Genomic DNA, 26,992 nt, shown 5'->3' with positions numbered 1-26,992 from the left:
AGACAAGCAGCTGCCCAGTCTCTTCTTAAAGACCTCCATGATGAAGCACTCACAATTTCTGAAGACAAGCTGCTTCACTGGTTAATTGGCCTCGCTGTTTGAAAGTTTCTCATTTCCAGATTGCTTCTCTCCTTGATCAGTTTCCATCCGTTGCTTCTTGTCCTGCCTTCTGGTGCTTTGGAAAATAAGTTGACCCCCCTCTTCTTTGTAGTCTAGAGAAAAGAAGGACCCCTAGTCCTTCCTTTCTCTAAAGTAGCCAAACTCAATTCCTGCAACCGTTCTTCATATGTTTTTGTCTCCGGGCTCTTAATCATCTTAGTTGCTCTTCTCTGCACTTTTTCCAAAGCTTCAATGTCTTTTTTGTAATATGGTGACGAAAACTGGATGCAGTATTCCAGGTGTGGCCTTACTAAGGCATTGTAGAGCAGTACTAATAGTTCATGTGATTTTGATTCTATGCCACTGTTTATGCAACCAGGGATAGTGTTAGCTTTTTTGGCTACTGCCACACATTGCTGCCTCATACCTAAGCGACCGTCCACTTGGACTCCAAGGCCCCTCTCATATTTACTGTTTTTGAGGCAAATTTCACCTAATTTCTGCTTGTACCTTTGGTTGTTTTTTGCCCAAATGTAAAACCTTGCTTTTCTTCACATTAAATTTCATTTTGTTGGATATGGCCCATTGGTCAGTCTGTCAAGATCCATTTGGATCCTGAGCTTGGCTTCTGGGGTGTTGGCTATTCCGGCCAGCTTAGTGTCATCTGCAAATTTGATGAGTTCCCCTTCTGTTTTCTCAACTAAGTCATTTATGAAGATATTGAAGAGTACTTCTCATTCAAGAAGCTTCTTCAGTTCTAACTTCAGTTAGAACTAAATAAGCACTTGGGTAAGAACATTTTCAAAGAAAAAACCAAGAAAGTCCAATTGCCTTTTGCAAAAAGCACCTTTGGGACAACCATGACCTGAATGAATGAGAATCTCTATTGATATCTAAGTTAAGACTTACTCAACTCAACCTATTCTTTGTTGGCTGCTACAGACCACATCAACCACGCTGAAGGGGGCAATCCAGCTGGGGATTGGCTACACTGTGGGAAACCTGAGCTCTAAACCTGAGAGGGATGTTTTGATGCAAGATTTCTACGTAGTGGAGAGCATTTTCTTTCCCAGGTAATGTCCTGCTATGGGAAGGGAGACTGGGCTACATGAAGAGGGAACTGAAGTTGGCCAAGAGAAAGTTCATTTTATTTATTTATCAATTAAATTTATATGCCATCCACCTCCCCATCAAACTGGCTGGCTGAGGAATTCTGGGAGTTGAAATCCACATGTCTTAAAAGTTGCCAACCTTAGAGACCAGTGGTGGGATTCAAATTTTTTTTTTTACTACCAGTTCTGTGGGTGTGGCTTGGGCGTGGCATGGTATGGCTTGGTGGGCATGGTTTGGTGGGTGTGGCAGGGGAAGGATACTGCAAAATCCCATTCCCTCCCCACCCCACTAACCTGCTTTCCAGCTCTGTTCTCCTGTGCAGGGCAACAAAAGAAGACCCAGCCAATCAGCTGGGACTTGGGGTGGCAGAGAATAGATGGGGGCGGGGGCCAGTCAGAGGTTCTCCGAACTACTCAAAATTTCTGCTACCGGTTCTCCAGAACTGGTCAGAACTTGCTGAATATCACCTCTGTTGGAGACCCCTGCACTAACTACCTCCAACATGGAGCACTTCCATTGGGACCCCAGCCCAATTGGCAGAACCAGGTTTTAAGGCCCTTCCAGAAGGCTCAGTGGGTGGGGGCGGATCTCACCTCAGGGGGCATGATGTTCTAAAGCAGTGATCCCCAACCTTTTTTACGCCGCGGCCCGGTATCCCCAACCTTTTTTATGGCGCGGCCCGGTACCGACATCAGCTGGGCACCGCCATCTTGTTTTGATGAAAAAGTGCTTCCGGTGAGCATCAAAAGCGGTGCGCTGGCCCGGTAGAAAGCTTTCACCCGTTTGAAAGCCGTGAGGAAAAGCTCACCGAAGCACTTTTCATCAAACAAGATGGCGGCGCCCAGCAAGCCAGCGGCCCGGTAGGACTTGTTCCGCGGACCGGTGGTTGGGGACCCCTGTTCTAAAGGGTAGGAGTCGAAAAGGCTCTTTGTCTGGACCCCACCAGCCAGAATTCCTTGACCCATGGAATCCAAAGCATTCTCCTTTTATCAGGGCAGGCCAATAATGTTTTTTTTCCTTAGGTAAGCTCGAGTTACACCCCCCCCCTCAAATAGCCAAAACAGAAGGCCTTTATCTTGTCAGTGGTAAAAGTGATACATTTCATTATTAATTGTAGGAAAAGTGGAAATGTGCGTCTTGTTCAGTGCAAACACCTGTTTCTGTCTTTCCCAAATTTAGTGAAGGCAGTAATCTCACTCCAGCGCACCATTATCCCGACTTCAGATTCAAAACATACGCGCCCGTCGCTTTCCGCTATTTTCGAGAACTTTTCGGCATTCGTCCAGATGATTATTTGGTAAGATCTGCTCATCTTTCTCATCCTTTGGAAATGAAAAAGGCACAGGCAGTCCTCGGCTTGCGACCACAATTGAGCCCAAAATTTCTAATGCTAAGCAAGGCAGTTGTTAAGTGAGTTGCACCCCATTTTAGACATTTTGTTTCGCCACAGTTAAGGGAATCACTGGAGTGATTAAGTCAGGGGTGTCCAACCTTGGCAACTTTAAGACTTGTGGACTTCAACTCCCAGAATTCCTCAGCCAGCAAAGCTGGCTGAGGAATTCTGGGAGTTGAAGTCCACAAGTCTTAAAGTTGCCAAGGTTGGACACCCCTGGGTTAAGTGAATCGTGCCGTCGTTAAGCAAATCTGGCTTCCCCCATTGCCTTTGCCTATCAGAAACCAGTTGGGAAGTTTATCAATCAATAAATACACGACCCCAGGATAGCGTAACTGTCATAAATACGTGTCCAGTTGCCCAGCACCCAAATTTTGATCGTGTGAACTGTGGGGATGCTGAAACAGCTGTAATTTGTGAAAATCTGTCCCAGGTCACTTTTTTTTTCAATGCAGTTGTAACATTGAACAGTCACTAAACAAATGGTTGTAAGTTGAGGACTACCTGAATTGGGGTCAGGATGTATGGCCCAGTGACCTATGGCAGAGTTCCCCAACCTTTCCAGGTTGGGAGGGGAGAGGGGATGATTTTGTGGGAAAGGCAGGTGCATGCGCTTGCAAAGTTCACGGCGACGCTTGTGCGAGTGGGGCCACAAGCACCTTCAACGGTGCTTGCGTTGTGGGGCCGCAGATACCTGTGGTGCTGCTCACGCGAGTGGGGCCGTGTGCAGGCCAGCCACTCTCACGGCCCGGTGTTGATTAGGCCACCGTCCGGTAGTGAGCCCCATGGCCCACAGGTTGGGGACCCCTTACCTACAGAATGCATGGGTCAGGGTCTTTCAGTTGGGATGGGCACCTGGGGAGAAGCCTACTGACATTGTTTCCCACCTGCTGTTAAATTCTTCTTGCCTTCTCAGTATTCCTTGTGCAACGAGCCGCTGATCGAGCTCTCCAATCCAGGGGCCAGCGGCTCCCTCTTCTATGTCACTAGCGACGATGAATTCATCATCAAGACTGTGATGCACAAAGAGGCAGAATTCCTCCAGAAACTTCTTCCGGGTTATTATATGGTGTGTATCCGACCCTGTTCCTCATTGGCTTTTAAGAGTTTGGAAATTGTATCTACGTGAAAAGGAAGAACGGGCAAAGCCCATCGTGTGGAGAATGGCTGTTTTCCCCATTAGGCCCAGTTGATGTAGATGAAACCCCGGTTTTCCAGAATTTAATCCCAAACCAGAAAAAGCTCAGAAGAAGAAAACATCCAGAAAACCCCTAGATCATTCCAGGAATAGAAGTATGAGTTGTCCTGGCCTAGAATGTGAATTGAATGTTCTAGGATGTTCTTGTCCTAGAGTTGTATGAATAGACAGCAAACACATGCATGTCAGTAACCAAATTTAGTGTATGCTGACATGAAACCAAGCAATGTACTACAACTATGAGGTGCTCATCCTAAAAACAGGACTTTCAGCCTGACCAGAGTCAGTTGATAATGAGATGGGTGGCATATAAATGTAATTAATAAATAGGGGTTCCAAAGCTGCTATTTCAAGAGGCAAGTGGATTTTCTGGATTTTCTTTGAAGACGTTTCGCTTCTCATCCAAGAAACTTCTTCAACTGTGAAGAAGCTTCTTGGGTCAGAAGCGAAATGTCTTCAAAGAAACACCAGAAAGTCCAGTTGCCTCTTGAAAAAGTACTTTGGGGACAACCATGACCTGGATGACTGAGAATGTCTATAGACAAATAAATAGAAGCCAGTTTGATCTAGTAATTTGGGTGCTAGATTACAAACTAGGAGACTGTGAGTTCTAGTCCCGGTTTAGGCATGAAAGATGGCCGGTTGACTTTGGACCATTCACTAGGAGTTCTAGTCCTGCCTTAGGCATGAAAGCCAGTTGGGTGACTTCGGGCCAATCAGTCTTTCTCAGCCCAACCCACCTCACAGGGTTATTGTGGGGAAAATAGGAGGAGGAAGAAATATTAGGCATGTTTGCTGCCTTGAGTTATTTATTAAGAATAATAAAAGTAGGATAAACATCTAATAAAAAGGGAACCTCAGAAGACCTATAACCAGGGGAGGAAAATGTTGAAAGAGGCGGTTTGTTTTGCACGAGGAGCCCTAGATCCCTCAGTTGCAAAGCAGGATGGTCGAATGTATAAAGAATCAGATCTTATGCCCAGCATATTCTATCTACCTTTTAAAATCTCCTCAGAACCTGAACCAGAATCCACGGACGTTGCTGCCAAAGTTCTACGGTCTCTACTGCGTCCAGTCTGGGGGCAAAAACATCCGTGTGGTGGTGATGAATAACATCCTGCCCCGGGTGGTGAAGATGCACCTGAAATATGACCTCAAAGGCTCCACCTACAAACGCCGGGCGTCTAAGAAAGAGAAGGATAAGTCAAGCCCCACCTACAAAGATTTGGACTTCATGCAGGATATGCCCGAGGGGATCATGCTGGACGCAGATACGTTCAACGCTCTGGTGAAGACACTGCAGAGAGACTGTTTGGTAAGTCCAAAGAGGTGACCGATCATTCTGAGCTCAGAGTAATCTACTGTTAACAACCCAGCAGGGAGGAGAGAGAAATACAGGTAGTCCTTGACTTACAGCAGTTCATTTGGTGACTGTCTGAAGTTACAGTGGCACTAGAAAAAGCAACTTATCACCGTTTTTCACACTTACATCTTCTGCAGCATCCCCATGGTCACCTGATCAAAATTCAGATGTTTAAGGTTTAACGATAGAGTTTAAATTTCTTATGGATTATTGTTTTAACTATATTATAAATTTATTATTCCTTCTTATTTTAAAATATAGTACGTAGTTTTAGAGTGTACTAAGCAGAATCAGAATGAAAATTATATATTATTTTAAGTGTTATTTAGGGGAAAGATATAAAGGCGTCATACTTCAATTAGTGATTACAGGAGAAATTTTGTGTCAATGAGAAAAGATAATAGATAATTGAAACAGAACAGACAAAAGATATAAGCATAATGATTTAAATTGAGATGAAATAAATGAAATAGAATTAAGAGAGTGAAAAGAGGGGAGAAGCTATATAGAAAATGTAGAATGGTAAATAAGATATGAAATGGCATATAAAGTGAGCATGAATTTGAATTTATGTCTGCACAAAAAGATGTAACCCGGGACTAAGCCGCTTTCCAACAAGAAATTTTATGTTTTTATGTGTTGTGTTTTGTATGTGTATGTTTGTTTATTGAAAATTAATAAAATTCTTATCAAAAAAAATAAATTCAGATGCTTGGCAACTAGTTTATATTTATAATGACAGTTGCAGTGCCCCCCGGGGTGATGTGATCCCCTTTTGTGATCTTCTGACAAGCAAAGTCAATGGGGGAAATCAGATTCACTTAACAACCTCGTGACTAACTTGACAACTGCAGTGATTCACTTTACAACTGTGGCAAGAAAGGTCGTAAAATGGAGCAAAACAGTTGCAACATCTACAGGGGTCATATGATCAAAATTTGTGCAATTAGTGTGTTTGTGTCATATAATAATATGTGGGTATATGCATAATTTTTATCTATCTTATCTATTTTATCTAATCTATTTTATCTATCTAATCTATCTATTCTGTCTAATCTATCTATATCTGTCTGTCTGTCTGTCTGCCTGCCTGCCTGCCTGCCTATCTATCTATCTATCTATCTATCTATCTATCTATCTATCTATCTATCTATCTATCTATCTATCTCTATCTATCTATCTATCTATCTATCTATCTATCTATCTATCTATCTATCTATCTATCAATCATCCCTGGCTTTTACTGTACTTTCTCCCTTTCCTTCCATAACCTTCAGGTGCTGGAGAGTTTCAAAATCATGGATTACAGCCTGCTCCTTGGGGTGCACAACATAGACCAGCTGGAACGGGAACGACAGGTTGACGGTGCCCAAAGCCTGTCTGATGAAAAACGCCCCGTGGGACAGAAGGCCCTGTATTCCACCGCCATGGAGTCGATCCAAGGCGGGGCTGCTCGAGGGGAACCCATTGACACGGATGACACGTAAGGCACATGGGCAGTTTTGAGTTCAGGTAGTCCTCAAAAACTGTTCATTTAGTGACCATTCGAAGTTACAACGACTTACAGTTGTTTTTTACCCTTACTGCCATTTCAGCATTCCCCCCGGTCACATTATTTACACTCAGATAGCAATAGCACTTCGACTTATATACCGCTTTATAGTGCTTTAACAGCCCTCTCCAAGCAGTTTACAGAGTCATCCTATCACCCCCAACAATCTGGGTCCTCATTTTATCCACCATGGAAGGATGGAAGGCTGAGCCAACCTTGAGCCTGGTGAGGTTCGAACCGCCAAATTGCAGGCAGCCGGCAGGCAGCAGAAGTAGACTGCAGTACTGCACTCTAACCACTGCAGCACCAAGGCGCTCTTGATAATGACTCATATTAATGACAGCTGCAGTGTCCTGGAGTAATGTGATCCTCTTTTGCGACCCTCTGACCAGCAAAACCAATGAGGAAACGAGATTCACTTAACTGTGTTTGCTACAACTGCAGTGATTCACTTAACAAATGTGGCAAGAAAAGTCGTAAAATGGGGCAAAACTCACTTAACAAATTTCTCACTTAGCAGCAGAAATGTTGGGCTCAATTGTGGTCATAAGTCGAGGATTACCTGTACAGGAAGTCCTTGATTTACAATAGTTCATTTAGTGACCATTCAAAGTTCTAACTGCACTGTGAAAAAGTGACTTATGACCATTATTTCACATTTAACGACTGTTGCAAGGATCAAAAGCCAGATTCACTTAACAATCATGTCACTAGCTTAATAACCTCACTAATTCATTTAACAACAGTGGCAAGGACAGTCGTAAAATGGGGCAAAGCTCCCTTAACAACTGTCTTGCTTAGCTACGGAAAGTTTGAGCTCAGTTGTGATCGTGAATCAATGACCACCTATACTGCTGACCCTTTGAAACAGATGTCCAGGGAAGGTTTTAGCATGCTGGCTCAGGGTCTGCAATTCTAGGAATGATGTGGCTGTGTCGCCCAAGAGTTAATGATCTGGTGCTCCCGGCCCATGGACTGTATGCGTCATGCACTGGCCACACCCACACCCGGTTTAGCGAAGGGGAGGAAAATCCCAATACGTCACGTGATGCTGCCACGACGATGCAAGTTTGACACCTCTGATCTGGAGTGTTTGGGGAAAACAGACATGATATTCTTCCGATTAAAATCGGAATTCTGATTTTTTTGGAAATCCCCCCTTCCCCCCCTTCTTCTCCTCCTTCCCCTCCCCTCCCCTCGGACGCCCCCTGAGTCAGGAGTTGCTACTGCCGGCGCGGCTCCAGTCCCGCGTTGCCTCGGGAAGGGAAAGGCAAAAAGGAAGAGCCGCGGCGGCGCTTTGCAACAGCAGCAGCGGCACCGGAGGCTCAGGCGCAGCAGCTCCCGGTTTTGCCTTTCCCTTCCCAAGGCAACGCGGGACTGGAGTCGCGCGGAGCCGCGCCGGCGGTAGCAACTCCTGACAGCCCCAGCCAGACACCTGTGCGGAGCCTGGGCGGTGCGAGCGGAGGCCGCTGAGCGGCAGGAAAAGGGAGCTGGGCAGCCACGGACCATCCGTCTCTCCGTGCAACACGCCACCGCCCGGCCCTGGCGAGGGAAAGCAGCGGGCGCTCCCCGGGCGGCGGCCTCAGCCCCACCCCCAGGGAAGCGGCTGCCCAGCCCCGATTTTTTTTTCAGAGGGGAATATCATGCCTGGGAAAAGGAAAAGTGTATATCCAAGGAGGTTGGGCATCCATGGGGTATGGTCAAAAATGACAGGATGGCAACCACAATCCTGCAATTGAAGCTCCACTTGTTTTTTTAATGTTTTATATGTGGTATATATAAAAAAAAAGAGCTTTTACCACACCATCCCATCCACCATTGTGACTCTCTATACCCTGTGGATACCCCCAAAGTTAAGAATGTGGATCACTGCTAATGTCCTTTTTGTCAACTATAAAACGTGTATACAAAATGTATTGGAGTAACTGTCAGAATCCTGACACTTTTTGCCTCAGACTGAAAAGATGGCTCCTTGGATTGGTAAAGGCTTTATATAGGTATCTTAAGTCGGTCTTGACTCCTGGCCGGATAAGCCCCTCCGGTTTTCTTGGCATCATTTTCGGAAGCAGCTTGCCATTGTTACCTTCTCCCTAGGGTGGAAAGCAAGACGCTGGCTCAAAGCCTGCCAGTTGACTTGGTGCCTAAGATGGAACTAGAACTCAGAGTCACCCAGTTTCTAGCGCGGTGCTTTTAACCAACTATGTCCAATTGATTCTTCTGCCAGTCTCTTAGTCTGCTTGTTTTCTGCCCTTCTGGGAACAATTGGGCCTTCCAGATGGGCTAGATCAGGGGCATCAAACTGGATTTCTTCAAGGGATGGATCAGGCGGAGGGAGGGTGGACACGGGATGGATGCTTCCTGAAGTACCCTGTCAGCCAAAACGGGGCTCGGGGGGGGGCCTCACACGGTCTTCCCCCCTCGGCCCATTTTCAGCCTGGACGGCCTCCTGCCATCCACAATGGGGGGGAGGCTCACATATGGCCCCCCCTGCGTTCCGTTTTGGCTGCCAGAGGCACCGCAGGCTGGTCCTTTGCTATTTCCAGGTCAGCCCCGCAGGCCACATTTAAGCACTCCACGGACCGGATCCGGCCTGTGGCCCTTGAGTTTGACACCCCTGAGCTAGGTGTTTCTCGTAAAAAACGCTAATTCCCCGGAAACAGAGGAATGTGTGAATGATAACAGTGATGGAGGGCTAAGGTGTATTTATAATCTCTTTATGCTTTTGCCAGCTTCTAGGGGGGGAGGATGGGAGAAATCTTCAGCCATGCTCACAAAGCCTGGCATCTAAATCTCTTTTTTGGAAGGGGGTAGGAACGATTGTGTTCATGTGCCCTTCCTTGACTTCCCTCTTCTCCCTCTTTGGCGCTTTTTCGGGGTGCCTGGAGAGAGAGGGGGATCGTCTCCCGTCTCAAATGCTAAAGAGAGTTCAGAACATGAGGCATATTGGAGAATGCCATTTGGAGCAGCTGAAGCCACTGGAAAATTGCCAGCTCCCATTGCCCTAAATGAGAGGCCATTGTGTTGAACGATCATCAGCATTTAATTCTTCGCAGTGATTCAGCCAATTCTTTGCAGTGACAGATTTAGGTGTCGCTCAGATCCCCAGTCACAGCTAAATCTGTCTCTGTAAAGAATTAGCCTAACATATTACACCCTTGGTAAAGGAGTGCGAGTCCAAATCAGGGTGCATAGTGTGATCTTCCTCCCCAGGAAGGCAATGGCTGGAGATGATGGGAATTGTAACACCCTAGATAGTCCTCAATTTATGACCACCATTGGGACATGAATTTCAATTGCTAACTAATGCGGCCATTAAGTGAGTGGTGCCCAATATTACACCTCTTTTGCTGCAGTCGTTAAGCAAATCACCCTAGTCATTAAGCAAATCATTTGATATGTATTTATTTATTTTATTTTATGTTTCATATTTTTAAACTCTCCTTCTCCCTCAGGCAGGGGCTCTAGGTGGTACAAAAGTCCTGACCATATGACCACAGTTGAGCCCAAAATTTATGTTGCTAAGTGATAAATTTGTTAAGTGAATTTTGCCCCTTTTTACAACTTTTCTTGCCACATTTGTTAAGTGAGTCTCACTACAGTTGTTAAATTAGTTGCACTGTTGTTAATTGAATCTGGTTTCTCCAATGACTTTGCTTGTCAGAAGGTTGCAAAAGGGGATCATGAAAACTGCAAGTATCACAAATGTGAGCCAGTTCCCAAAAGCATCTGAATTTTGATCATGTGACCATGGGGATGCTGCAATGGTCAGAACTGTGAAAAATGGTCATACGTCACTTTTTCCAGCGCTGTTGTAACTTTGAATGGTCATGACCTGAATTGTTGTAAGTTGAGGACTACCTGCATACAATAAAATACTCAAATAGAAAACAGCATGTAAAAGTTAAACATGTAAAAGAGGCAAGGATGATTTTAACACTGTTAAAATTAATTGAAAGGAGGAAGGAGGGCTTTCTGGGCCTCAGCCAGCCCTATGGCTGAATGTTCCTCTAGGCCCATGATGGTGAACCCATGCCATGCATGCCAGAAGTGGCATGCAGAACCATCTCTCCGGGCACGCCAGCCACCGCCTGTTTTGCTCCTCAGGGTTATGGCGCACACATGCATGCCAGCCAGGTGTTCTTCATGCACGCGGGAATGCCAGAATCCGGAAGAGCAGCTCCCTGGAGTGCTTGCGTGCACCAGCCAGCTGGTCTTTGCGGGTGCCTGCATGTTAGAAACCGGAAGACACACCTGGAAGCTAAGCTTCCGATTTCCGGTGCTCCCGTGCGCAAGTATTGGGGAGCTGCTCTTCCAGTTTCCAGCACACGCACACGCACTCGCATTTCAGCACTTTTACCAATAACTCAAGGTGGCAAACATAGCCAACGCACCTTCTTCCTTCAACGCACATTTTCCCCACAACAGCAGCCCTGTGAGGTGAATTGAGCTGAGAGTGACTGGCCCAAGGGTGACTGGTCCAAGGTCAGCCGGCTTTCATGCCTTAGGCAGGCCTAGAACTCACCATCTCCTGGCGATTGGCTGAAAATCACCCAGCCAGCTTTCATAGCTGAGGCTGGGCTAGAACTCGTGTCTCCTGCTTTTTAGTCTTGACCACTGGACACAGTGGCTCTTACTTTAACTAAACAAGTAGGTACTAACTTTCTCTCCTTTGTGCTTTCAGAATGGGGGGTATTCCAGCAGTGAATGGCAAAGGAGAGCATCTGCTACTGCATGTTGGGATCATTGATATCCTCCAGTCCTACAGGTAGGCAATATCTTTGTTCCGCTTTGAGAGCTCAGAACATTTCTTTCTTTCTTTCTTTCTTTCTTTCTTTCTTTCTTTCTTTCTTTCTTTCTTTCTTTCTTTCTTTCTTTCTTTCTTTCAATTCATTCATTCATTCATTCATTCATTCATTCATTTTGTATGCCACCCATTTCGCTGACCAGAGCATCTCTTCTCTGAGGTCTCCTGAGATGTATAACCTTCTGTGTTTCTGGCCATTTATTTTATAAACATTTGAAATATTTATTTTAATAATGACAACATTAGAGGTGGTCCTTGACTTACAATGTTTCATTTAGTGACAGTTCAAAGTTTCCATCAATGACATCCTGTCCTCACCCTTAACCACTGTTGCAGCATGTCCATGGTCACATGTTCAAAATTTGGGTACTTTGTAACTGGCATGTCCTTAAGATGGTGGCAGTGTCCTGGGGTCATTTGATCACCTTTTGCAACCGTCCTAACTGACGCATGATTCACACAGGCTTTCTGCAATGAGTTTTAATGCTAAAAAGTAGGTGTTAAAACACAGAATCTGAAGAATCAAAGTAGAAACCCTTCAGCCTTCATTTATGACGGGTTGTCCTTGACTTGCAACCTTTCATTTAGTGACCAAAGTTACAGCGATACTGAAAAGAGTGTCTTATGACCGTTTTTCATTCTTACAACCATTGCAGCAACCATCCCATGGCCAGCCAGGTGACCAAAATTTGGACACTTGGCAATTGGCATGTATTTATGACAGTTGCAATGTCCCGGGGGGGGGGGATCATTTGATCCTCCTTTGTGCCTTTCTGATAAGCAAAATTGATGGGGAAGCCAGATTCACTTTACAACCGTGTTACTACGGTAACTTCACAACTGCAGTGATTCAGTTCAACTGTGGCAAGAAAGATTGTAAAATGGGGCAATACTCAATAACTGTCTCTCTTAGCAACAGAAACGTTGAGCTCAGCTGTGGTTGTAAGTGGAAAAAATTAGGGTTGCTTTAAATCTTTTGAATCTCTTTATTCTCTTATATCAGGCACATTGTTGGAGACCATGTTGATGAAGTAGCTCTTTTTCTTTCCATTTTTTCTTTCCATTTCCAATTTATCCAAATCTAGACATTATTACAATTTTATTCCCTGTTTGGAAGGGAGGCTTAAGGGACAAATTGTTTTCTTCTGATCTCTGGAACATTGCATAGTTTTCCTTAATGCAATCATCCATCAAAAGGAACCCTTGGGGGCTTTGGTCACTGGGCCTCCTTCCCAACATCCTCTTAGCTATTCTGTGATTAGAGTTTGATGCAAAGTCACTGGTCTGGAAGGGAATGTTCTTGCCGTGACTTTTCATTAGTCATGTTTGCAAAACTGCCGGCCATTCTTTTCAGTTGGTCATTAATTATGTAGCACCAGTTAATCATAACAGAGCCCGGAATTTGCATCATAACTCGTGATAGTTGTAAATCAAAGCGCCCACATGACTGTATCCAATTTTATGACTTTTTTTGAGACAGTCGCTAAATGAACATAGGGGTCGTTAAGGGAGCACCATGGTTGTTAATTGAATCAATGTATATCTATGGGCACTTTTTGCCAGAAGCTGGCCAAAAAGGCGTAAACCAGCCAACCGGTGGGCTAGGGACAACAGGTGGTCTGTGAGGAAATGTTGGTGGTTCGCAGAGAAATGTCCCCCCCAATGCACCGCCCCTAAAGCAATCCAGGCTGCACGGGAACACAAGGCTGCGCCGCTCACATGGCCCGCCCACCCTCTGGCCCCCACCCTTTGGCCGAGCGCAAACCTTACCTTGAGTAGAGCCATGCGAGCTGGAACTGGAAGGTAAGACCAACGGTGGGGGAGGGAAATCCGCCCCGGGGTGGCTTGCTGATGTTGGTGGGAAAGTCGGTCCCATATTCCAGAGCTGCAGTAGTCACAGGACTGGGTCTTTGGTCACCCCAGAGCAGCTGCTCCTCCACCCAGGTGCACCGTCCGTCCTGCCGTGGACTGGAGGAGCTGCTCCAGGATGACCAAAGGGCCAGTCCTGTGACTACTGCAGCTCTGGTATATGGGACCGACTTTCCCACCAACATCAGGCAGCCACCGTCAGTCAAAATTTATCTTAGTGGTCCACGGGATTTGAAATTATGAGTTTGGTGGTCCCTAAGGTCCAAAAGGTTGGCGACCCATGGCATAAACCATCAGAAAAAGGTCATAAATCATGGCTAAGTGACTGCGGAACACTAACCGGAGATTAAGTTGAGCCAGTTGTCAAGTTAAAATGCAGTCATGTGACTTCAGGGGATGTTCAGCCATTGATACTCCAGAATCGGTTGTAAGTCAAGGACTACCAGTAAGAGCCGGATTCCACTCGAAATATGGACCTTGTTATAAGTTTGACCAAGCTCTGTATTTCTTTCCCTATTTCCTCTCATGGTAGTCCATGGTGGTGGATGTTGTCCACTCACCAAGTTGTGTTGGCTGTTGATGACACCATGGACCATAACACGCCAAGCCCCTCTGTTCTCCACTGTTTGGGTCTGCCCAAATTCATGTCCATGGCATTGATGTCACTGTCTTCACCATCTCATCCTCTGCCATCCATCCCTTTCTTCTTTCGCCTTCCATCTTTTCTGACACCAGAGCCTTTTCCATTTGGTTGTCAAACTACAGGTAGTCCTCAATTTACGACCACAATTGAGCCCTCTCCCCCACCCCCTAATTATGTTGCTAGGTGAGAAATTTTTTTAGTGAGTTTTGCCCCATTTTTACGACTTTTCTTGCCACATTTGTTAAGTGAATCACTGCAGTTGTTAAGGTAGCAACCCGGTTGTTAAATGAATCTGGCTTCCCCATTGACTTTGCTTATCAGAAGGTCACAAAGGGGGATCACATGACTCCGGTACACTGCAACCGTCATAAATATGAGTCAGTTGTCAAGCATCTGAATGTAAATCACGTGACCGTGGGGATGCTAGCAACGGTCTTAAGGGTGAAAAATGGTCATAAGTCACTTTTTTTCAGTGACGTTGTAACTTTGAATGGTCACTAAATGAACTGCTGTGAGTTGAGGACCCCCTGTATATGATCTTAGTAGTCCATGGACTTCCCCAAATCTTGCTCAACTTTATCCTGTCTCTGACTTTCTTGGTGGAGAGCAGAGAGGTGTGAAGCCCAGTTAAAAGCACAGTAGAAATCCTACCCATTTTATACACACGAGTGGAACTTTGATGTCATCATTATGGCTCTCACCTTGACTTTTTTGACCGCACTTTGAGTGCACCCAGAGAAGAGACTGGCGTTTGGCCCTGTTTTTATTTGGTTCTCCTCTTCCCCCTCTCAATCCTTTGTCTGTTCCTTCCAGGTTAATCAAGAAACTGGAGCACACGTGGAAAGCTCTCGTCCATGATGGGGTAAGTCTGAATCCAACTGAATGGTAGCAAATGATGGTCCCACCTTGTCCTCGGTTGTGCTGTACTAGAACTAGCCGAGGAAATTAACCTACCCATAATAAAGATGTAAACCAGTGATTCTCGCCCTTTTCTTCACTACGGACTCCCTTTAAATACCTTTTGTGGCCCCAAGACTTAACTCAAAGATTCAAATCATAACATTTCTTCAAGCCTTCGCGGACTCCTTGTGAGGACATTGTGGCCCCCAGGGGTCTGCAGACCACAGGTTGAGAACCACTGGTGTAAACAGTTATGGGGCACTTGTGTTTTGTAATTCTCAGGGTACCACAACAGACGATACGTTCAGACAACATATCAGTCCATAACCATGGCTTATTGGTAAAAGCTGTCTTAAGCCTTACAGCTAGGAAACAGCTGTTTAAGATTTCATAGACTCAGAATCTTAGCAGTGTGGAATTCAAAGGGACCATAAGGATCATGTAGTCCAACTCTTTGCAGACATTCAGTTCAAATCTATAGAAGGATAGAGTTGAAAGTGATCCCAAAGATCATCTAGTCCAGCCATAGGCAGGAAAGGCAATTAAACTATTGTTGAATATTAGCTGTCCATGCTCCTTTTAATTACCTCCAGAGTTGCAGAATCCACACCCTCTGCGTACAGACCATTCCACCTGTGTACGGGTTTGGTTTAAGCTTACCGTGTAGATTGCAGGATGTCTCTGCACACAACTGGAGAGTCCTTCATGTCTCCTCATGGAAATTAGGTTTGTTAGTTAGGTTTGGCTATTCCTTAACGGCCCTTTTTCTTTTAGTTTCTGGTTGAACTTGAGAAAAGGTGGAGCCTTTACTCTACTTTAAAGGTAAAGGTTCCCCTCGCACGTACGTGCTAGTTGTTTCTGGCTCTAGTGGGGCGGTGTTCATCTCAGTTACAAAGCTGAAGAGCCAGCGCTGTCCGAAGATATCTCCGTGGTCATGTGGCTGGCATGACTAAATGCCGAAGGCACACGGAACGCTGTTACCTTCAGAGTGGTCCCTATTTTTCTACTTGTATTTTCTAACGTGCTTTCGAACTGCTAGGTTGGCAGAAGCTGTGACAAGTAATGGGAGCTCACTCCGTTATAGGGCACGAGGGATTCGAACCACCAAACTGCCAACCTTTTTGATCGACAAGCTCAGCGTCTTAGCCACTGAGCCACCGTGTTCCCATTTACTCTACTTTAGGAGGAGCTTAAACAGGGGTGCTTTAATGAGCAGCAGAAAGGTGCTGCATTTGCTTGGAATAATTTTCAAAACATCCACAGTTCACATTTGTATTCTAGTATAACACTTTTTAATGAATCCTGCAGTCTGATTTTTTTTTTTCCAGAGCCCTGGTTTTGTAACGCATAACATTTTCACAAAAAACCTTTTTTCCCTTTCCTGTTTTCCTAGGACACGGTGTCAGTCCACAGGCCCAGCTTCTATGCAGAAAGGTTCTTCAAGTTTATGACCAATACAGTATTCAGGAAAAGCTCTTGTAAGTGTCAGGTGCTTTCCTTAGAGGCATTAAAAATGCTATTGGGGGGTCGAAGGTGCTTCCTGCACCTGTTGGCAGCTATGGAGATAATAACCTTGGAGGAACTTACCCAGAAGGAGTTAAGACAACAGCAAATGCAAAAGTGGGCCTTGACCCCAATGGAGGAGGGAAAGCATTAGAAAGAGGCTCAGACAGATTCCCTGGCAAGATCCTGTTTCCATAAACTATAGTTATACAGGTAGTCCTTGACTTACAACCAATTGTTTAGTGGCTGTTCAAAGTTACAGTGGGACTGAGAAATGACTTACAGCCGTTGCACGTTGCAGCATCCTCATGGTCATGTGATCAAAATTTGGCTGCTTGGCCCACTGGTTCCTATTTATGACGGTGGCAATTGTCCCGGGTCACGTAATCCCATTTTGCAACCTTCTGATGAGTAAAATCAGTGGGGAAACCAGATTCGCTTAACAACCGTGTTACTGGGGATCTGTGAAGGGAATCACTGCAGCAAGAAAGATTGTAAAATGGGGCAAAGTTCATTAAAGAAATGTACCATTTAGCAACAGAAACGTTTGGCTCAATTGTGGACACAAATCGACAACTACCTATAGTTATATACCTATATACCTATAGTTACAAGTAGTCCTCAATTTACAACCACAATTTCGGAAACCCAAGTCTTCCTTGCTAAGCGTGGCAGATGTTGAGTTTTGCCTCGTTTTACAACCTTTTTTGCCACAGTTCTCAAGCGAGTCACGGCATTTATCGAATCCCGCTTTCCCCATCCATTTTGCTTGTCAGGAGCCAGTTGAAAGGTTACAAATAGTAATCACCTGACCCTGGGACAGGGCAACTGGCACGTATGGGGATGTTGTAAGTGTGGAAAACGGTCATAAGTCACTTTTTTTCAGTGCCATTGTAACTTCAAATGTTCACTCAACGAATGGCTGTAAGTTAAGGACTATCTGCATTGTCTTTCTGTGCAGCTGGTTTCTTGATCTTGCTTATCTTGTAGGGTTGATGGTACCATATAAAGATACGGTTATTCCCCAGAAATAATTTCTTCAATTCTTCCATGCTGGTTTCTTCTGACTCATAGTGGTATTTTGGCATAAAGAGCCTTTTGCATCATTTATTACACGAGACCATTCTAGGAATAAGTCAGGAGACCAAACCTGGGACAGTTTATATACAAATCATCATACCTAGCGACATACTTAAATTGCAGTGAAGAAAAAAGAAAAGAAAAGAATTTTCTCATTTTAGCAGAAAAGCAATTACTTTTGGTATCTTTTAAAATAAGGCTCTATAAATCTCTTTTCTGGTGCCTTCTCCAAGTTGGTTTTTCTCAACCTTGGCTGGGGAATTCTGGGGATTGAAGTCCACACATCGTACAGTTGGCCACGGTTGAGAAACACTTCTACAGGTAGGCTTTCAGACAAAAAGAGAGTTAGTAGTCAAGCAGGTGATAATTCGTAGATGGCCTCCTAATGTGGTCCCAAGGCGCTTAATTTCTCAGGGGAAAAGATGCCTGTCATTTTCAGGGAAAGGGTGGGTGGGCTTTCTCTTCTAACAGAACCTCCTTGCTTTTCCCCCCCCCCCTCTTTGATTCCTCTGCGACACCTGTCACTGCTCTAAACCCCTCGCTCTCCCCCTGCAGCCCTGAAAGCATCTCCCTCAAAGAAAGGACGGAGTGCCTTGTTAGCTGTTAAGCCACCCGGCCCCATGGCTGCGTTCTCTGCCAGCCAGATTCCTTCGGAGAAGGACGAAGTGCAGTATGACCTCCGGGGAGCCAGGAGTTACCCCACCTTAGATGATGAAGGTATTGTGGGTCACTCAGGGCTTTGCTTCTGATTCCCCTGGAGCTGCTCCTAAGGCCCAAGTCAAGCTTTTCCCCCCACTCTGGCCTCCTTTAAATGGATTGGTTCTGCCATTCCCTGGATTCCTAAGCAAAGTTAACTGGCAGGGGAATTCTGGGAATTGTAGTCCTGACACCCTGGAGGATGCCAGGTTGGGGAAAGCTGCCTTAGTGGCTCAGCTCAACCCCTCCCATCCCCTTTGCCCCCGTAGTGCCAGTAGGTCCCACCATCCCATGACCATTCCTTCAACTTCTTGCTATGCTTTTGCAGGTGCTAAAGTTAACCACGACAGGGGGGAAGGTAAGAACACTAAATTTGTCCCTCTGTTAGTTGATAGTAAGTAGAACTTTAAGAGATGGCGGGTTTCAGGTCATTCCGCTTGTAGAGTGGAAACAAGCCAAGACGGCCTATGGTCAAGCAAGCTGCTTCATACAGGCAGCTTAAGCCCTCCCAGTTGGCATCTCCTACCTGCCAGGCCAAGAAAAGCTTCAGAGAAATTTCCAGTCATTTGCCAATTCCAGTCAGTTTCCAGCCATTAGAATATAAACGAAGAGCAAGCCCCACTTCTCACTAGCACTGATGATGTTAACTAGTTTGGGTAATGAAATGTCTGCAAGAAAACAAGCTCAGATCACCAAGGGCCCTCAGTCACTTGTGCACTTAAGCATTTTATCTGCTCTGAGCTCCCTTTACTCACAAGGCAGAATCACAAACCAGAGTTTGAACCTGGTTTCTTTAATTTGGAGCTTTCTGTTCCTCTCTGTCTTGGTGGTCACAGCTGTGACATTCAAGGCAACTGGAGGGTTTGCTAGATTGCTTATTTCTCCCTGATTGCAGCTATTTCTACCAGCAGGAAAAGCCAACTGGGAGCATTGTTCCAATTGCTGTTTAATTGTGCTTGTCCCATTGGGAGCATACATGCAAAATGGGCCAAAGATTGTACCTTTTTTTAAAAAAAATCCTTGCTCTACGTGACTTGCAAAAGACGATTCTGATTGGTTTCCAAACAGTACTGTGGGAGTGTTGGCAGCAGAAATGTCCCAACACTTTATCAGAAGTCTGTATGACTTAAAACAGGGGTCTCTGCAACCTCATCAACTTCAAGACTTGTGGACTTCAACTCCCAGAATTCCCTAGCCAGCAGTGAGGGAATTTGGGAAGAATTTTAGGAGTCGAAGTCCACAAGTCTTAAAGTTACCAAGGTTAGAGATCTAATGCATTCTTCCCCAATCTAAAGCAGGCCAAAATTATTCTGGGAGTTAATTTTTCAAGGCATTTTAGTGGCATTGGGCCAGGATGGCCAACCTCCCACCCCCAAGCTATTTACAAGTTGTTTGGGAAGTTAACGCACATTACCCACCCTCACCCCCATGGTCATGCACTCACATTTTGGGTTTTTAGCAACTGGCTCACCTTTATGGCTGCTTGTACCATCCTGTGGTCATGTGACTATGATTTGCAAATGTTTTTGTCATTGTGTGACATTTACTTCCAGTTTCCAGCAAAAAATGCCCATTCACTTCTCAACCACCATGTTGGCTTAATGACTACCCCAAAAATGTTTTTAAAAAATCAGATCTGGTGATGGGATGCCTCGATTTATCACCATATCAACTTATTCCAGGCTCAGTTATGGTCGTAAGCCGAGGATTTCCTGTGTACTATCCAAGACAGGGTTTTGGGGGTGAAAAAAAACAGAGGAAATGAGTGAGGACAACCTTACTCAGCACAGAGGAGAGAAAGACCAATTAATTTTTAGCAGCACCAATTGAAAGAAAGGAATTTCTACCACAGGGGTCTAATCTTATGTAAATTCCTCTTCTAACTCTCTCTCTCTCTCTCTCTCTCTCTCTCTCTCTCTCTCTCTCTCTCTCTCCTCCCCCCCCCTCTCTCTCTCTCTCTCTCTCTCTCTCTCTCTCTCTCCCTCCCTCCCTCTCTCTCTCTCTCTCTCTCTTCAATGCATTTTGCTCTTGGGAGTTGTGGTTTGCATTTGCATGTATAAAAGATAATTTATACAAACGGATTTTGAGGAAGGATTTAGAAGTTGGCAATGTTGAAGCACGAAAAGAGATGGGAGCAGAACTAGAAGAATTTCTAATCTTGGGCATTTTAAAATGGTACTTAAATATTTCTTATTGATTCTCTCCGCTCCTGAAAATCTCTAAGAGATTGCAAGATTCATTGGGGAAAAGGTGCCATGTAAAATCTCAACTCCTGTTCCTGAGGAAAAGTACACTTTCATATTTCTCTGTTTTTGTCTGCCACAAAGAAGGATCACAAATGGCTTCATTTTTTTTTATAAAAAAAAAAATTTAAATTATGAATCGGTTGCACTCCTTGTTCTATAATATGATCAGGACTGTTCAGATGTACAAGGATCATTTGCCATGATCCAGAACATTACGTTTATTGTTTTTTTTTTTGTTTACCCAGCCTCAGTATTCTTTCTATTTTTTTCTTTCTCTTCCTCGTGGGCAATATAGGCCGGCCCGATCTTCTTCCCTGCACCCCTCCCTCTTTCGAAGAAGCAACCACCGCCTCTATAGCAACCACGCTCTCTTCCACATCTCTTTCCGTGCCAGAAAGATCTCCTTCTGAATCCTCAGAGCAGCCCAGATACAGGTGAGCCCCTACTTTTCCCCCTATTTAGCCAGGACCCCCGCAAGAATTTTAAGTTCTCTCTGTTAAGCCTGGATTCCCCAACGGGTGTTAAGGAAAACAAACTAAACAGAACGTGCAGCGAAGTCAGATAGGAAGACAGGTAAATGTGTGAGATAAGTTTTCTAGTTAACACGCAGTAAAAATACAGATACGCTTGTGCTATCAAAAATATAGTTTATTCCATTTAAGAATTATAGCATAGTCAAAATAACGGTCCATTAGTCATATATCAATTTCAGTCAAGTCTTGTCGGGGATACTCTATTTGCAAAGTCCGTGTTGAATAGCCAATGTCAGTTCACTTACAATAAATCAGTCCAATCTTTATCTTCTCTCTGTTGAGAAGAATCAACACTCCTTATTCTTTCCCCGTTTCAGCAAGAATGCAGTCATCAATCCATTCAGTAATTAGGGATCAGTAAGCCAGAGAGAGAGAGCTGCAATTGCCTCGCTTCTTATATAGTGCTTTTACAACCACACCCTTAATTACATTCTTGCAGTTAAAGTTACACACACTTTAACTAACAAACCATGATACCATATTTATTATTTTTTACCCAAAACAGTTAGGGTAAACAATGGTATCCCTAACACTCTCAAGTTGTTTCAGAAATCCAGAAAGCAAAGGGGTCCCTTCTGGATCCCTTTCTTTGGAAGAATTGGCAATAGGAGTATCAGCTTGGAGAGAATGGATTGATTGATTTATTCAGTGGAATTTATCTGGTTGGACTGTGAGTGGTTTACAGATAGATACATAATAGAAACACCATTTTAACAATTGCAGAAATAAGAGAACAATATAACTCACTATAATAGCACAATCTAATTCCAGTGTCTGAGCTAGGTGTTTACCACTTAAATTTGCTTTATTTATTTATCTCTGCCATGTATAAGACTGGTGCAGTGGCCTAGAGGTGGAGCTCTCGCCTCATGATCAGGAGGCTGTGAGTTTGATCTTAGGTAGCGGCAGATATTTCTCTCTCTAGGCACAATGAGTAATTATCTGCTATGAACTCTGCCTTGGCAACAGGAAGGGCATCCGGCCAGTAAACACTCAGCTCCATTCCGTTGCCTCGACTCCACCCTGATGTGAAGGATTACGGAGTCATTAAAAGACCCCAAAATGTATAAGAGGGTTCAATGGCTCAGCAGTTGGAAAGCTGAACAGCCTGGGTTCAAGACTGCTCGATGGGGTGAGCTCCCATTACTTGTCCCAGCTCCTTCCCATCTAGCAGTTTGAAAGCATGCAAATGCGAGTAGAGAAATAGGTACTACTTTGGTGGGAAGGTAACAGCGTTTTGTGCGCCTTGTGCTAGCCATATGACCACGTAAGTGTCTTTCGGACAATGCTGGCTCTCTCGGCTAAGAAATGGAAATGAGCACAGACTTCTAGAGTCGGACACAACTGGACAGGGGAAACTTTTACTTTCACCTGGCATGTATATGCAACTCAGTTCCAGGAGGGCTCTTAAGAACGCCGTAAGTGGACGGGATGTGACTTTATTTGGGGCTGTTTCATAGAAGGGGAGCCCTTACGTTGGATGTCTATGGAGATTCTCAGTCATCCAGGTGCTTTTTCAAGAGGCCACTGGACTTTCTTTGTTTTCCCTTGAAAACGTTTTGCTTTTCATCCAAGACGTTTCTTCAGCTCTGAAGAACCGAGAAGCGAAATGTCTTCAAAGAGAAAAACAAAAACAAAGAAAGACCAGCTCCTTCTTGAAAAAACACCTCAGGGATTTACATTGGATAAGACAGAGAGAGAAAGCTACCTTGCTACCTTTTTAGTCAATTCTCATGAAGTGGTGTTTTTTTTTTTGTTTTTTTTTGTTTTTTGCATGGTGTCCCTTCACAGGCGGCGCACACAGTCCTCAGGACACGAAGGAAGGTGAGTTGGATACTTTTGCACATCTTGGCCACCTCCCTCGAAATCCCTCGATGTCATTGCAAATCCAAGCATTCTTTTATTCTTTTCAACTCTCCTTTGTACAAGGCCTCATAGGCTAACATATTATTAATAGGCCCTTCAATCTCTAATCCTTCACTATCTCCATACTTTATATGAATGAAATATGACCTTCCCTAGTACAGCTAGTCCTTGAGATATGATTGTTTTGTTTAGAGACTCTTCAAAGTTATAATTAACCTGTTTCTCCAACAATACGGCCTCCCCCAAGAGGAAGTCCCAGCATGTTTTATAGGCATGAAGTGAAATTAAGCCCCTCCCCCATATTAAGGCCTATATTAAAACATGCGAAATGGGGGGAATGGTGGGGGGGCTTGCCGTTAGGAAGTACTTTTGTTGCACACCCGGATATGGTGCTGCCTGCGTTGACCCCGATACAAAGTGCCCCACCAACACCGAGGTCAACATCCAAGCCGTCGCCGCCCGCCCGCCCGAAGATGCAAGGGGGGGGGAATTAAGTCACCCCCGAAAAGACGGCCTAGCCATTTTTTCGGGGCTCAAAAAAAAAATAAGACCCGGCCTTATTATATGAGAAACACGGTAGCTAAGTTGGGTTGTTATTTTACAGGTAGTCCTCGACTTACAACAGTTCATTTAGTGACCAAAGTTACAACGGCACTGAAAAAAAGTGACTTATGACCATTTTTCACAGTTACGACCGTTTGCAGCCTCCCCGTGATCCCGTGATCAAAATTTGGATGCTTGGCTCTTGGTTCATGTTTATGACAGTTGCAGCGTCCCAAGGTCACATGATCCCCTTTTGCAACCTTCTGACAAGCAAAGTCCGTGGGGAAGCCAGATTCCTTTCACAACCACGTTACGAATCAATTGCAGTGATTCACTTAACAACTGTGGCAAGAAAGGTCGTAAAATGGGGTAAAATTCACTCAACCAATGTCTTGCTTAACAACAGAGACTTGGGGCTCAGTTGTGATAAGTTGAGGACTACCTGTATTTATTTATATTTCACTGTTTTGAACTGCCCATCTCCCTCAGGGTTGTTGGTTAAGGGGTCATGACTGACTGGCAGATGATAGCTTTTAGCTAGAAAGTTATCTTTGGTGAAAAGACATTTTAGTAGGTGGACAGGATCTATGAAAATTTGCCGCAGCCAACTTGTCATGGCCAACTCGAGGCAAGACAGCTCCCTGGAGCAGGGGTCTCCAACCTTGGCAACTTTAAGACTTGTGGACTTCAACTCCCAGAGTTCCTCTAGGAATCCCTTCTAGCTTTGCTGTCTGAGGAACTCTGGGAGTTGAAGTCCACAAGTCTTAAAGTTGCCAAGGTTGGAGACCCCTGCCCTGGAGGACAAGAGTTACACTGTTATCAAAGAAATGATGGAATAGAACAGAGGTCTCATTCTCGCGGCCCACGGGCCAATTGCGGCCCGCAGGACAATATTCTGTGGCCCCCACCGTGATATGAAAGTATAATATTAGTGTATAATATAAATATAAAGTATAATATAAAGTATAATATTATGCGGCCCAGCCTCACCCAGACTCTGCCTCCAGTGGCCCCCAGGTAAATTGTGTTTGAGACCCCTGGAATAGAATCATTAAAGAAAGGATGCAAAAGGAGAGACCAAATGAAATCTGAATGACAAAAATTAAAATGATTTTTTTTATTTATTTTAAATAATTAAATTGGATTTATAAATTGTCCTGCAGCATGTTGTCCTGCAGTGAGTTGGCCACAGTGAGTTGGCTGTGGAGAGTTGGCCATTGTAAGGTGACCACAGTGAGTTGTCCATGGCAAGTTGTCCCATTCCGGGGTGGACACAGCCACTGGAGGTTTGAATCTGGTCATAAGTAGCTTTGGGGAGGGGGGGTCTGCTGGAACTTTGAATGGTCGAGGACTGCCTGTACTAGATTTGTGAAGTTGGGAATTTTTTTCCTCTTCTGCAGGACTCGCGAACAGGCCCGAGCGGAAGATGACCTCCAGCAGATAACCGTGGAGCTCAAGCCGAAGTGTGATATCGAGATTGTGGTGCCCGATGTGGCTGCTGCAGGGTTAGAGCCTGTTTCTATTACAGATCAGCTGTTCTCAGCCGTACCTGCCTTCATGCTCCTATTTAATGCCTGCAGTCTCCAAACATTACTCAGGGAGGCATCTTTCCATTGTAGATGGGAAACCAGCTCTGAAATCTACTCACTATTTCAAGAAATAGCAGTAGCACTTTTTATATACCGCTTCACAGTGCTTTTACAGCCCTCTCTAAGCGCTTTACGGAGTCAGCCTCTTGCCCCCAACAATCTGGGTCCTCATTTTACCCACCTTGGAAGGAGGGAAGGCTGAGTCAACCCTGAGCCTGGTGAGATTCGAACTGCCAAATTGCAGGCAGCTGCCTGTCAGCAGAAGTAGTTTGCAGTACTGCACTCTAACCACTGCGCCACCGAATTGTGAGTTTTTTCCCCTGTGGCAGAGGAAACACATAGAAAACAAACAATTGGTTTAAAAGCCACATTTGTGATTTAATTTAAAAATAGCATCCCTTCCTATATATCATACAAGGATAATATGATACAGGTCGTCCTCGATTTACAGCAGTTTGTTTAGTGACCGTTCAAAGTTACAACGGTAGTGAAAAAAGTGACTTGTTTTTCACACTTAGAACCACTGCGGTATTCCTGTGGTCATGTGACCAAAATGCAGTCACTTGGCAAATGACTCGTGTTTATGATGGTCACAAGGGTCCTGGGGTCACGTGATCCCCTTTAGCAACCTTTTGACGAGCAAAATAAGGGGGAGGCCAGATTCACTTAACAACCGTGTTACTAGATTAGCAACTCTGATGATTCATTTAACAACTGTGGCAAGAAAAGTCGTTCAATGGGGCAAAACTCAATGTTTCACTTAGCAACGGAAATTTTGGCCTCAATTGTTGCCGTAAACCGAGGACTACCTGTACTTCTTTCAATTCTATATCCACTACACATAGAAACCAACTCTGGATGGAGGATGGCTTTCTTTAACATCTGCTGTGAGCCGACTTGCCAAAAATGAGATGATAAACAGTCTTGGGCTGTTAAGACAACATATAATTCAATTTGACACTCACACACCCAGTTCATACAGGCATGTTTGACCCTTCTGCTCAGCTGTCATAGAGTTTGTTTAGTTTTGGCTTAGTACATTGTGTGAGCTCAGCCGTTGCAGTTGTAAATCACAACGGATGGCTGGATGCACATAAGGATTCAGCCCGTTGTGGCCCCTTCAGTTGATCAAACCAGAACACTGCAGTGTGTTGATTCCACCTCCTTTTCAAAGGAATGATTAGTCAGTAGCTCTCAGTTCCCTGAAGGTTCAAGCACAAAGTAGAAATGTTACACATATTTATGGATCGATTAATTCAAATTATTATAGGGACACCCATCTAAACAAGGACTCTGGGTGGCAAACAGAATGAAAGTAAAAAATAATTGCAATAATACGAAATTTAAAATGCATAAGAGAGCCAGGTTGGTAGTGCAGGGGTGGCAAACTGACATCACGGTGGCGTCACGTGATGTATCGGGACTTTTTCCCCCTTCGCTAAACCGGACATGACCAGTGAATGATGCATCTGGACCATGGGCTGGGAGCTTGGCAGTCCTGGTCTAGTGGTTAAGGCACCAGGCTAGAAACCAGGAGACAGTGAATTCTAGTCCCTCCTTAGATACGAAAGCCAGCTAGGTGACTTTGGGCCAATCAGCAGGAGACTGTGAGTTCTAGTACTGCCTTGGGCATAAAAGCCAGCTAGGTGACTTTGGGCCAATCAGCAGGAGACTGTGAGTTCTAGTACTGCCTTGGGCATGAAAGCCAGCTAGGTGACTTTGGGCCAATCAGCAGGAGACTGTGAGTTCTAGTACCGCCTTGGGTATGAAAGCCAGCTAGGTGACTTTGGGCCAATCAGCAGGAGTCTGTGAGTTCTAGTCCTGCCTTGGGCATGAAAGCCAGCTAGGTGACTTTGGGCCAATCACCAGGAGACTGTGAGTTCTAGTCCTGCCTTGGGCATGAAAGCCAGCTAGGTGACTTTGGGCCAATCAGCAGGAGACTGTGAGTTCTAGTACTGCCTTGGGCATGAAAGCCAGCTAGGTGACTTTGGGCCAATTACTT

At 44.8% G+C, this 26,992-nt stretch overlaps 1 protein-coding gene across 13 annotated transcripts in view; it reads left to right on the top strand.

Moving 5' to 3' along the window:
• Positions 1–26,992, top strand: part of PIP5K1C (phosphatidylinositol-4-phosphate 5-kinase type 1 gamma) — a 66,413-nt gene that overhangs the window by 28,578 nt on the left and 10,843 nt on the right. For 7 of the 13 annotated variants that reach the window (XM_087952686.1, XM_087952695.1, XM_087952692.1 and 4 more), the window contains 13 exons: positions 1,042–1,172; positions 2,392–2,509; positions 3,522–3,674; positions 4,819–5,118; positions 6,444–6,649; positions 11,400–11,483; positions 14,848–14,896; positions 16,328–16,412; positions 18,073–18,234; positions 18,542–18,571; positions 20,755–20,893; positions 22,784–22,816; positions 24,802–24,906. In XM_087952686.1, coding sequence (XP_087808812.1) covers positions 1,042–1,172; positions 2,392–2,509; positions 3,522–3,674; positions 4,819–5,118; positions 6,444–6,649; positions 11,400–11,483; positions 14,848–14,896; positions 16,328–16,412; positions 18,073–18,234; positions 18,542–18,571; positions 20,755–20,893; positions 22,784–22,816; positions 24,802–24,906 — 1,595 coding nt within the window. The remainder of the gene's footprint in view (positions 1–1,041; positions 1,173–2,391; positions 2,510–3,521; positions 3,675–4,818; positions 5,119–6,443; positions 6,650–11,399; positions 11,484–14,847; positions 14,897–16,327; positions 16,413–18,072; positions 18,235–18,541; positions 18,572–20,754; positions 20,894–22,783; positions 22,817–24,801; positions 24,907–26,992) is intronic. The other 6 variants (XM_087952687.1, XM_087952690.1, XM_087952696.1 and 3 more) reach the window with 2 other exon arrangements.

The sequence above is a fragment of the Notechis scutatus genome, chromosome 1, assembly GCF_049901735.1.
Source record: "Notechis scutatus isolate UNSWTSFEM ecotype Mainland chromosome 1, rNotScu1.2, whole genome shotgun sequence".
In the NCBI taxonomy this organism is placed as follows: domain Eukaryota; kingdom Metazoa; phylum Chordata; class Lepidosauria; order Squamata; family Elapidae; genus Notechis; species Notechis scutatus.
This window is presented reverse-complemented; position numbering and strand designations above follow the sequence as displayed.